Genomic DNA, 12375 nt, shown 5'->3' with positions numbered 1-12375 from the left:
CGACTCGTGATCTGAGAGACAGAGAGAGTGGAGCGATATTGTGTAATAGTGCATATGATGGTTCTTGGTTTGATGAAGATATTACACATCGTTTTTTTCACAGGCTGAGTAACGCTTCCTGTCGCCAGTAAATTTAATTTGACGTAAAAACCGCCCCGTAAATATAATGGTGCAAGGCGCCCTTGGCTGCACAGTGACTTGCAACAAAGAAATACGCACCCTGACACTTTGAGCCGGCTGAAAACGATCTGAACAAACAAACAAATACACAAACACATACACACCAGTGGAGTTGTTGTCAGGGGATGCTCGGTTGTTGTTCTCTCCTCCTTCTTCTTCTTCTTCTTCCTGCTCCTCCACCAACAGGTACTCCTTCACTATCTGCCTCAGTGTCTGATAGGCTTCCTCCCAGTTGTCTACTCACCCAGCCAGGTGCAGGCACACACACACGCACACGCACACGCACACACACACACACACACACACACACACACACACACACACACACACACACACACACACACACACGCACACACGCACACACACACACACACAAATATGGTTGTGAACAGAGCCAATGCATCTCCCATCAAACGGTAATGAATCAAAGAGATGGGGATGATGACCTTAGCGTAATGAGGCAGAAGCCAGCAGTGCATAAAAGTGATGAGGGTCCGTCCTCTCTGTATGTTCATCTCATTAAGGCCTTCATGGGGGGATGATAAACACAGCGACTCTGAGGCTACGTGCCCTTAATACATGTGGTAATTGGATTGAAAGTGTAGAGCACGGATTTTAGTGAAGTGTGATAATTTATCCGAGGCTCTGCCGATGACAGCACTCGGACTGCTCTGAGCCAGAGTGAGGGGGGGGGGGGGGCAAAGATTTCCTTTCTTTGTTTTCTCAGCTCATTGAAAACGAATTGAGAACACGAATGATGACTCTTCGTACGACATTTAAACTTCCATTCACTAGATAATACTAGAATGGGCACTCGGTAGAGCGCATACCTTCGCATATCACAAGATTGGGCATTGAATTATGAACATTTTGGCATTAGTTGCATGCCAATTGGATAAAAATTGACCGTGCTATGGTAAAAAGAAGAGTTTGACCTTTTCATGACCTTGACTTTGACCTTTGAACCAATCGATCCCAAAATCTAATCAAATGGTCCCCGGATAATAACCAATCATCCCACCAAATTTCATGCGATTCGGTTTAATACTTTTTGTGTTATGCGAATAACACGCATACAAATAAATAAATAAATAAATACACGGCGATCAAAACATAACCTTCCTCATTTTCAATGCGAAGGTAACAATGGATCGGATTAACCACTGGATTATATCTAATCTTCTTTGCCGTACCACAGGGGATGACGTTGTCGAAGAATCCCGGTCGCTGCCTGTTGGTGTTGCCGTAGAGCTCCACGCGGGACATCACCACGTCGATCTGCGCCGCGCTGTAGAGGCCGCGGCTTTTCATGTGGCCCATGTATTTCTCAGCCTGGGTGGGGATGAGCAGGATGTAGCGAGGCTCAAAGTAGGTGTTCTTCAGACTGAGCACGCCCTGAGAGGACGGACACACAGTTACGGCACAGCGGGGGATTGATATTCGCCGGGCGCCAAGCTCGGGGGAGATCGTGGGTCCGGTGTGTGTTTCTGAATAAACTTTGCATACTACTGGAACATTAGCATACTATTGTAGTGGAGTTTGATGTGGCCTAAAAACTCACATCCAAAGAAAAGTGTATTCTCGTTGTAACCGGAGCATCGGACAATTAATTCCTTGCTCAATATATTATGATCCACTAAAGTTAGGCAAGATACGAGATGAATAAAACCTACGCTGCCATTCAACTCCTCTCTTAGGGGAGATGGAGACAAACGTGGTGGAGATCCGCACTCCACTGAGAATTTTGATTTTTTTTCTTCTCAAATGTAATACATGTACAACTAGAATGGGCACTCTGTAGAGCGCATACCTTCGCATATCACAAGATTGGGCATTGAATTATGAACATTTTGGCATTAGTTTCATGCCAATTGGATACAAATTTACCACGCTATGGTAAAAAGAAGATGTTGACCTTTTCATGACCTTGAACTTGACCTTTGACCCGACCAATCCCAGAATCTAATCAAATGGTCCCCGGATAATAACCAATCATCCCACCAAATTTCATGCGATTCGGTTTAATACTTTTTGAGTTATGCGAGTAACACGCATACAAATAAATATATAAATAAATACACGGCGATCAAAACATTACCTTCCGCATTTTCAATGCGACGGTAACCATAGGACCGTTTAAGAATTCTATGTTGCTGCTAGATCCTAAATGGCTCCTGTGTGTCACTCGGCAGGCTTTCTTGACCACATTTGGTCCGAGAGGTGTGCGTACGCACCTCCAGCTCCATATGCACACAGCAGGCGAGTCCCTCTTTGGCCACCTCCTCGATGGCGTCTCTGGTCAGACCGTAGCGGTGACCCCCGTACTGCGTGGTCTGGATGAATTTACCCTACAGGGAAATTTCCAGTTATGAAGGGGAAGAAGGAGAGAGCATTTTAGTGCACCACTTCATTAGCCCATCATTCATCATGGTTACCATAGTGATGAGGCCTCTCCTAAAGTAGACATCATATTTGACGTGCAAACACAACCACAGCATGTTTTGTCAGGATTAACAACCTGAACTAAAAAATCATTAAAACATGTGATTATTTATTTGGTTTCTGGTAGCAAAAGTGATTTCAGACATTTTTTCCCAAAAGAAAGGCCATCTTTTATTAACTATATTATTATAATCCAGTAGCTGTTAGTGTAAATTATTTATTTAGCATTGTTTTTTAAGTGATCTTTTATTTTGCATTGTTTTATTGAATGCTATTTTGACTGTATCACCGCTGTTTGTTATATTTTAAATCTTAGAAATAAAAGAGCACAGAGACCAACAGACTCAAAGTTGAAACTAGGCAGCAGTAGACTGGAAGTAAACAAAATACTTTTAATCTTACTTGACTTTATTTTGTTATGTTCCCCCAATAAAAAATGGCAGGGAGAAAATCAGATGGTATTATATCATAATAATAAGGATATTATAGGGAAAACTCATGAACTGTGACTCACTACATTTGAATTTAGATACTTTTCACTGCTAAATGTCACACATCTGTGCACTGATACGAAGTCGAACAGGAATATAAGCTCCCTCAAAATTGGACTCAATCTATTGTCATTGCACAGAGTACAGGTACACAGTTAGTTATTAAGGAGCAGTGGGCTGCAGTGACGCGCCCGGGGAGGAACTGGGGGTTCAGTGCCTTGCTCATGGACACTTAGACTTGCAACCAACGGGGAGAGCGGGGATCGACCCGACGACCTTGGGGTTGCAGGACGACCCCCTTACCCCACTGAGCTCCACTCGATCACACACATCAATCTTTTGATTCCGCATTACCAGAGTCAGACCCTATTCAGACCAAATTGCACGGCAGGTGTTCCTTGTGTTTACGTCCCTGTAAGGACCGTAAGAAGTGCCCAGGGCGGCTGATTGGGATTCATTTTGAACAGCCGCAAGAAGTGGGATCAAGAGGTTATGATTGCACAGTTACTGAAAGCACTTGTGAGGTAAAAAAAAAAAAGAAGCAGCGAAGCAGAAGAGGGCAGCGGACACATGGGAGCCGAGAGCACGGTCAGAAAGGGAGGACGGGACAGCGAGAAACCGAGTCGCTGACGACAGGAGAATCAAGGATGGAGGTTGAAGGAGAAGAATGGACCAATCATCACCGGGGAGTGACGGACTGTAAAGTTAAGCTGATCCGCTTCTCTTGGAGTTCAAAAAGAATCAATTCCAGCGTGAAAGCCATCGCTGTGTAGATCATTTTGGACCCAGACCTCTATGCATCATCCCCCACCTCTCTTACGTAACAGGCAGCTCGACATTTGATCGTGTGTATAAAATCCGCCCGGGGCAGTTACTGACCCTCTTAGAATACAGGTGTGTATTATGTCATTATAATCAAGGTATGTACATTGATGATATTAATCCCATTCGCTCTCTGTGGTTTTGTAATCTCAGACTAATAATCATCACGAGGAAATGCTGTCGAAAATGCTGCAGTAAGTCATCCTTAAGGGGAATGCAATTAGTCCAGCAATTAAAATAAAGATATCTTTGTTCAGTGAAACATCAGTCGAATAAATCAATCGATCCAAGTAACACAGAATATCTCAACTATGGTGAGTGAATTCAGTTTGAACCTTGCTGAGAGTTATGTGAAACCCTCAGTACAATGAGCTTGTGGTGAGTATTATTATGTTCGCATAACTTACAACACTGACTGCAGACGATTATTTCGAGTTCATAAGGGTTATTTGGGGTTATTTGGGAGTTTTTCCTGATCCGATGTGAGGTTTTGGGCAAGGGATGTTTATGTGTTCAGATTGTAAAGCACTCCGAGACAAATTAGTAATTTGTGAAATTGGGCTATACAAATAAACTGAATTGAATTGAATTGAATAATAACCATGAAGCCTGTATTTTGTTCTCATAAGTTCTCTCCCGGAGTCTGAGCTGTACGAAGAAGCTTAACCAGAAGCTCACGCACCATCTGAATCATGCTCTGAAAATCTTCCTCACTGACGAAATGGTAATCGATCCCATCCTCCTCTTCGAAATATGGCCTCCTCGTGGTGTGACTGATTCTGCGGGATGACACACGCAGGAGAGAAAACACTCAGTCTGGAGATTTCATAGAACATAGACGGACACATTATTTATTTTTTTCATCTGCGAAGAGATGAAGTGACGAGTGAGTCGAGACAACGGCAGTTTGTGTGAAGCATCACACTAAAACCGTAAGATGTAGGTTTGACTCGCATCGCCCTGCATTGTTTTAACCCACATCTAAAGGGGAGGCTCAGATGTGTTCAAGTATATTGAAGAGTTATTGATCTATGCCTTCTCTCCATCCAGGGGGATGGAGTCTGCAGGCAAACAAATATTCTGAAATTCAGCATAATGCTCGGACTGCGGAAGCCTCATTTGAGCTTTGGCTAAACTTAAGAAGGAATTTTGTTCAAGAACATGGACTTTGAAATGTGTTCCTTATTTCTTAAGATGTAGTTGTGATATAAAGTGTTTGCTTCCAAAAGGTATGGACAGGAGAACTGATTATAACAATAAATAACTATCATAATGGACAAATAGCGTAGGTTTGGTATTAAGATAGAGTTCAGACTATCTGACCTATCATTACATATTTTCGTGAGCAGATAGTTATTAACACATTTATTTATATGAACACTTGAATGGTTGCTCGTGCCACTGAGAATCAAAGTGAATTTGCAGCTTTCAGCTCATTGCTTTGGTTCACCAGACTCAACTGTATGGTTCAAATCATGATGAGATCTTTGACTTCCGCTGGAGAAAACTGATACAGCTAATTATTTTACTTGTACGCTAATGCTATTACCAACAGTATCTCCAGAGTAGATTTCCTTTGAAAGCTTAAATGTCCCCGGAAAGGAAACTTTTCTTTTCCCCCCCCCCAAAGCAAGAGCAAATCATTCATTACCTTCGCATTGAAATTGCGGAAGGTAATGTTTTGATCGCCGTGTATTTGTATGCGTGCGTGCGTGTTATTCGCATAAGTCAAAAAGTATTAAACTGAATCGCATGAAATTTGGTGGGATGATTGGTTATTATCCGGGGACAATTTGATTAGATTTTGGGATCGATCGGGGCAAAGGTCAAGGTCATGAAAAGGTCAACATCTTATTTTTACCAAAGCGCGGTCAATTTTTATCCAATTGGCATGCAACTAATGCCAACATGTTCATAATCCAATGCCCAATCTTGTGATATGTGAAGATGTGCCCGTTCTAGTTTCAACATGTAACTATCATCTAATATGCAATTTTAGTCGATGTGAAAGTGCTGTTAAGCACGTGACAGGTGATACGCGTAGAGAGGGTTTGGAACTGACCCGTAGGCAAAGTATTCGCTCAAGTCGTGACACAGTCTGTGAGCCAGATCTCTCTTCCCACAGCCTTGAGGACCGGTCAGGACCAGCATCGGATACGGAGAGTCTGCACTGGGCATCGTACTGCTTGAACACACACACACACACACACACACACAGCAGGAGTGAGGTATATTAGGAGCTTCTCCGTTCACGGAAGCCCCTCCTAGTCGATACAAGCGGGAGCCTCGCGGGCTGTGTGGATGTGCTCCACCTAGGAAGCACAGGAGAATGCTAAATTAACTGTAGCCGCAGCTTTTTTTATTTGCCGACGATGGATGTTCTCGAAAAAGTGCTGATGCTAAAACACTTTTTTCTTTTCTTTAAGGGAGTACATAATCTGAGCATCGGAACCATTGCGACTGAATTGCTGCACGCGTTTGTAAATGGCGTTCTTGCCTGTTGACTTGAGAAGGTGATTAGGATCGTGACGATTTAATTGCAATCCTTCATTTTCCTTTCATTAAAGGAAATAAATAGTTAGCGTTATATTAACTCAGTCCGCTTGGTGGTTTTATGATAAGCTTCACGTTCAAGAAGGCAGAGGACCATTCAGCCGTTAGGGTTTTAAACATCACTGTATACGTGGACTCACCTGTCATAGAGCACCTGCGGCTGCATCAGGTGATACACCAGCTGGGTCATGTGATCCCTGGCGGCCACCAAATCCAAAGGAGGGTCATACTTGTTTACTGATGACACCTGGAATTTAATGTCAGTAATCATGTGCCCCATGAGCAATCAGACATTGATGCGAAATATAACAGTTGAATTAGGGTGGTGGCATTCATTCTAGCTTTAATGAAATGGCAGTATCCTTGATTCAACATGGAGGTCAAGAGTGTTGATCAAATGTGTTCCTCTGGTCATGACAATGATCAATTATTCTGTTTATTCGTACCTTTTCTTCAGCAGTGACTTTCTCTTGGTCCAACCCAGTCAGATGTTGGAGGAGGAAGATGACTGACAGTCTGTAATCGGGTTGCTCCTACAATTACATGCACATGGCATTTATGAGAAAAACACATAAAGTCTTTCAGAAACTTGACAACAGCACACAGACGGAAGTCATCGAGAGCCTCGCGTGCTTACAGGCTGAGTCCGGAAGTCATGAGGACTAGATGCGGACCGTTCGGACGCAATAATGAATAAATAATAAATATAAATAAATAAATAAATGTTCAATTGTAGAAATGGATCACTTTAACCTGCTGACAATTCACTTTAATCACTACCTTGTATATATATATATATATATATATATATATATATATATAGTATTCCTCTGTACATTTAATATTGTTTTTCTATTTTGTTTATTAATGCTCTAATGTGCACCCGCTGCTGTGATCCTGCAATTTCCCCATTGTGGGACTAATAAAGGATTATCTCATCTAATCTAATCTAATCTAATAGAAGTCCACACATTGAATACAGGTTCTCAGAGAACCATGTGGCCAGTGACGGGCTGGGTTACCTGGACTGGGTTTCCCAGCAGGTTGAAGTCCCTCAACAGGAAAAGATCACGAATATGTTTGCACTCCTGAATTTCACTGATCTGAAACAAAACCACACATTCATACAGCAGTCCCTGTGTCATAGTACATTTGGATTTGTTAAATCATTAACGTGCTGAACTTGAAAGTAAAATATGAACCTTTTCTACAACTCTGCTATCGTCAAACTGTTGTTGTATTAGATGGTACTTGCACGTTAATCCTTTTATTAATTATATGTGGATATTCCACTATCAGTAACACCTCTGTGTTGAGCTAGTTTTACTTGTATGCGTGATGGTACGGTGCATTCCTATTTTTACATGTTACAAATCTCCATACATTTCAGAATTTTAATCTCATAAACAAGCTAAATAAAATGTAAGATGACATATTTCTCTGTTTCTCTCTTTTAGATGAATACCAGGTTTTTCTCCAGATTGATAGAGCCCAGGAGGTGGAGGTGCTGGAGGCCGGAGAGAGTGGCGACGCGGTTCAGAGACAAGTCGAGAACCTGCAGCGACGTCAGCTTATCCAACCCTTCAATCCTCTCCAGCTTGTTCCCCCTCTGGACACAGAGAGAGGAGAGAGGACACATTTGAAGAGACAAGTTCATGAGATTAACTAGAACGGGCACTCGGTAGAGCGCATACCTTCGCATATCACATGATTGGGCATTGAATTATGAACATGTTGGCATTAGTTGCATGCCAATTGGATAAAAATTGGCCGTGCTATGGCAAAAAGAAGATTTTGACATTTTCATGACCTTGACCTTTGACCCGATTGATCCCACAATCTAATCAAATGGTACCCGGATAATAACCAATCATCCCATCAAAATTCATGTGATTCGGTTTCAAACTTTTTTGTGTTATGCGAGGAACACTCATACAAATAAATAAATAAATACACGGCGATCAAAACATTACCTTCTGCATTTTCAATGCGACGGTAATAATGCATATGCGAGCACACATAAGTGACATCCAACCCACGGCTCTACTTCATATACACTTAACGATCCCCGCCGCTAAATATAGAGGACGGTCCACGGTCGCTCTGCGGGGCGCCTGGGCCTTCTTTCCCCTCAGTCCCGACTTGAGTGGCAGGCCTGCCTCTCGCTGCTAAACCCTGACAGGTGAGGACTGACAGGCAAGCAGCTGGCGAGGTGCAAGCGCAGCACGCAAACCAACTGAAGAGCCAGACACGAGCGCTCCTTCCTCGCCAGGGGCCCGAGTCGGCTTCTCTCTCTCCATTCCACTGACTGAAGTTGTGATCTAGCCGTCTGGCCACCAGCGTGTTGCCCAGCAGAGGGCTGCTGTCAGCGGGGGTGGGTGACTGCACTGGTCCCTTGAAGCTCCAGGTCGTGGCTGTGATGGGCTGGGAAACAGGCGGGCTGACAGGGGTGTGCTGCTTAGGGAGCCGGCATGAGAGGAAGAGGGGTCAGGGATTCGATGGATGCTGGATGGACGAGGTACGAGTGTGCGTGTCTGTGCGTGACTGTGTGAGCTGAACTTGGTCCGGGCTCGCTCAAACACCAGCAGCTGGTCCCAAAGCAAAGCTACAGACGGGGGGGCAGACACAGCCAGACCGATGGCTGCTGACAATGAGGAAACGCTGATAAAGGACGGAACGCACGCACACGCCGACCACGCACACACGAGAGGAAGAGGCGAGAGAGAGGAACGGCCGGCTGTTGAACCAGACGGTGATTCTCAAACAGGGGGCCAAGGCTTTACTCAATGTTAAAATGAAGCCAAAAACAGAGACATAAAGAGAAAGACAAGGGAGAGAATAGAGAAGCAAACATAAATAGGTCAAAATACAACTCTGAAATAGCTCCGACTGTATGTACACTACCGTTCAAAAGTTTAGGGTCACTTAGAAATTTCTTTATTTTTCAAAGAAAAGCACTGTTTTTTCAATAAAGATAACATTAATCAAAAATACCCTCTCTACATTGTTAATGTGGTAAATGACTATTCTAGGTGGAAGTGTCTGGTTTCTAATGAAATATCTCCAGAGGTGTATAGAGGCCCATTTCCATCAACTATCACTCCAGTGTTCTAATGGTACATTGTGTTTGCTAATTGCCTTAGAAGACTAATGTCTGATTAGAAAACCCTTGTGCAATTATGTTAGCACAGCTGAAAACAGTTATGCTGGTGATAGAAGCTATACAACTGGCCTTCCTTTGAGCTTGAAGTCTGAAGAACAAAATGAATACTTCAAATATTAATCATTATTTCTAACCTTGTCAATGTCTTGACTATATTTTATATTCATTTAATAAATAAAAGTGTGATTTTTCATGGAAGACACGAAATTGTCTGGGTGATCCCAAACTTTTGAACGGTAGTGTATGTGTGTGTGTGTGTACAATGATAAGTAGACAGCACATAGAGGGAAACAACCTCCTGCAAAGCAAAGTCATACATGGAAGTGGAAATACTGCCAAGACCAATAACATTTCTGTTTGAAGCTCATGTTTGTAAGTATGCACTTGAGCGTACTGTATGTGTGTGCATGCGCCCTCTGTTTATCATATTTCTGACTGTAAGAGAGTTGGACCTACCAGGCAGAGGTGTGTGAGGGGCAGTGTGTCCAGGCCGCTGACCCTCGAGATGTTGTTGTGTTCCAGGCTGAGATTGGTGATCTTGCAACATTGCTCAAGACCACCGATTTCACTGAAACTGTTGTCTGAGTGGGTACATGTTAAGAATAACACGCGAGGGAAAGATGGAGTTGAACTCAGTGTGTGTGTTAAGTATATTTTCACAGACATTATCGTATATCGGTAAAGGAAAAAATTAAAAAATGTTGCGTGTGGCTGACAGAGAAAGAGGCAAAGATGAAGGTAGAGAAAGTGCACGGATTAATGTGAAAGTCTCTCAGCAAGGATACAGCCCAGATCCAAATGACTAAGAGATGAAAAGGCTGACAAGTCCTTCATTTTTGTGATACGGTTGTGAGAGAAATTGACCTCCTGAAAAGAAAAGAAAGCGGCACAATGTCAACAAAAGTCATGAAAAGTCTTCAGTACATTTCGCGAAAGAAATTCCTCAACTGAATCTCAGGAAAGCATTTTCAATTTGCGAAAGTTCACAGTCGCTCAAGGGCAGTTAATGCCTCGTAAGCATATTCAAAGAGACTACAGATGGGCTATGGAAATCCAGGCCTATCTTGAGGGAATAGCACGAGAAACTAAAGCCCAAGCCACCAATCAAACGCGGTCTTATCCTGTCAGCTCAAGGTCTTGCATTACTTTTAGGTTCTTCGGCGGCTGGAATTCAAAGAAGTTGGAGATGTCATTGTGAGAAGCGTCCAGGACGACGAGATAGGGCATGTGGCTCACGCAGGACAAATCTGGCGGATGAGAAAACAGTAATTGATCAAAAGATAAAGACGGACACTGAAAGTGTCATGCTTTGATTACTGATTTTTTTTAAAGTAGTCACAGGCTTTTTATAAATAACAGGTCTGAAATAGGTTTACGGACTCTTAATAAATAGGAGAATAAGAAAAAGTCACCTTTGATTTTGTTGTGTGACAACTGCAGCTTTTGAAGATGGACATAACTGCATAAGACAGAGATGTCACTGAGATCCTGGTTCTAGAGTTGAGAAAAAGACAAACTCGGTTCAACTAAATGTGCCTCATAATCATAATTAAACCGTCGACATGACAACATGGACATTTAAATTGATTTGTCTGGATAAATTACACAAATCAATCACGAGTGTCTTACAGGCAGACACAGGTGGTGGTACACATGTTGCAGCCCGGTGCCAAGGCGTCCAATGTTGGACACACACCTGGAGACCACCTCAGCCGTTAAAACCCCATTCTTCTGTCAAGATTTTTAAAAAAAGAGAAGGAAATGTGGTATTTTAATAGAATAGTAGAGCAGAATGTACACCGTTAATAAACTATGGTCATCCCTGCAAATAACAATGCAGTTCCAGAAGCTTCACCTAGTGCTCGCAGATTTCTACTCCTAAAAGCGTACACATGCACGTAATTCATGCAGTGCACTCACACCCACACACCGATGTACGTACACACACACACAAAGAGGGATGTACTACACACACACACACACACACACACACAAGAGGGATGTACGACACACACACACACAACTCTAAAATCGCAAATAATAAACTTTTTGACCTTCCTGTGTTGTTTTGCATCCTCAGATCTCTTGTGCAAGATTACCTGCTTTATCTGTTGCATAAGAGAACAACGATGGAGCTTTGTTAAAACCGCTCCATGACAATGCACTGACGACACCAAGTGAAAGCCGATTCTACTTTGTCATGCCAGTGTAAAGCTCGTCTCTTTTTTTTTTGTCAGAGACGAAAGCAATCAAATAAGTGCAATTGATAAGACAAAAACACAAAAAGTGTATTTCTAAGTAGTAGAAAAAACAGTAACAGTAAGTTACATTTAGCGTGTTAAGTTTCCCCAGCTCACCAAACGGTATCCCACTCCTTACCTCCATCGCTCTGTTTTCTTCCAGCTCATCTGGAGCGTCATCCTGGGACCCTGGAGGGCAGCAGCGCGGTGACGTCGTGGTTTCCTTCATTGTTCCATAATAACACGTCGGTGACGAGGGACTACAGGCTGACTGGCAACGCAGACGAAGTGGGAACTTTGTGATAAATAAATAATTATAATAAAAGTCTGAATGTGTCTGTGCTCCAACCACCTAACAAGCTAACCTAGCTTTGCACATGAACGCTTACGCTGTTCGTTGCTGGGCAACGCTCAAGACTGGTGAGAGGTGAAAGGTTTTGTGGGTCATGTAGTTTTTTCCAAACGCCACACCCTCCCTACCTAC

General features: G+C 42.9%; 1 protein-coding gene across 1 annotated transcript in view; it reads right to left on the bottom strand.

The window, feature by feature from the left end:
* Window positions 1-12120, bottom strand: part of lrguk (leucine-rich repeats and guanylate kinase domain containing) — a 17935-nt gene extending 5815 nt beyond the window's left edge. The window contains exons 1-17 of the mRNA XM_056425472.1: window positions 12031-12120; window positions 11706-11759; window positions 11281-11382; window positions 11064-11145; window positions 10798-10898; window positions 10437-10518; window positions 10108-10232; window positions 7954-8097; window positions 7511-7591; window positions 6935-7021; window positions 6629-6735; window positions 5998-6120; window positions 4618-4714; window positions 2415-2528; window positions 1374-1575; window positions 285-416; window positions 1-11 (exon numbers count right to left, since the gene is read on the bottom strand). The exon at window positions 1-11 is cut by the window's left edge and continues 150 nt beyond it. Of these exons, the coding sequence (XP_056281447.1) occupies window positions 1-11; window positions 285-416; window positions 1374-1575; window positions 2415-2528; window positions 4618-4714; window positions 5998-6120; window positions 6629-6735; window positions 6935-7021; window positions 7511-7591; window positions 7954-8097; window positions 10108-10232; window positions 10437-10518; window positions 10798-10898; window positions 11064-11145; window positions 11281-11382; window positions 11706-11759; window positions 12031-12120 (1734 nt within the window). The remainder of the gene's footprint in view (window positions 12-284; window positions 417-1373; window positions 1576-2414; window positions 2529-4617; window positions 4715-5997; window positions 6121-6628; window positions 6736-6934; window positions 7022-7510; window positions 7592-7953; window positions 8098-10107; window positions 10233-10436; window positions 10519-10797; window positions 10899-11063; window positions 11146-11280; window positions 11383-11705; window positions 11760-12030) is intronic.
* Between the last annotated feature and the right edge of the window lie 255 nt (window positions 12121-12375).

This window comes from Pseudoliparis swirei, chromosome 10, assembly GCF_029220125.1.
Source record: "Pseudoliparis swirei isolate HS2019 ecotype Mariana Trench chromosome 10, NWPU_hadal_v1, whole genome shotgun sequence".
Classification (NCBI taxonomy): Eukaryota; Metazoa; Chordata; class Actinopteri; order Perciformes; family Liparidae; genus Pseudoliparis; species Pseudoliparis swirei.
Note: the sequence above shows the minus strand (reverse complement) of the source record. Positions and strands in the feature narration are given on the sequence as shown.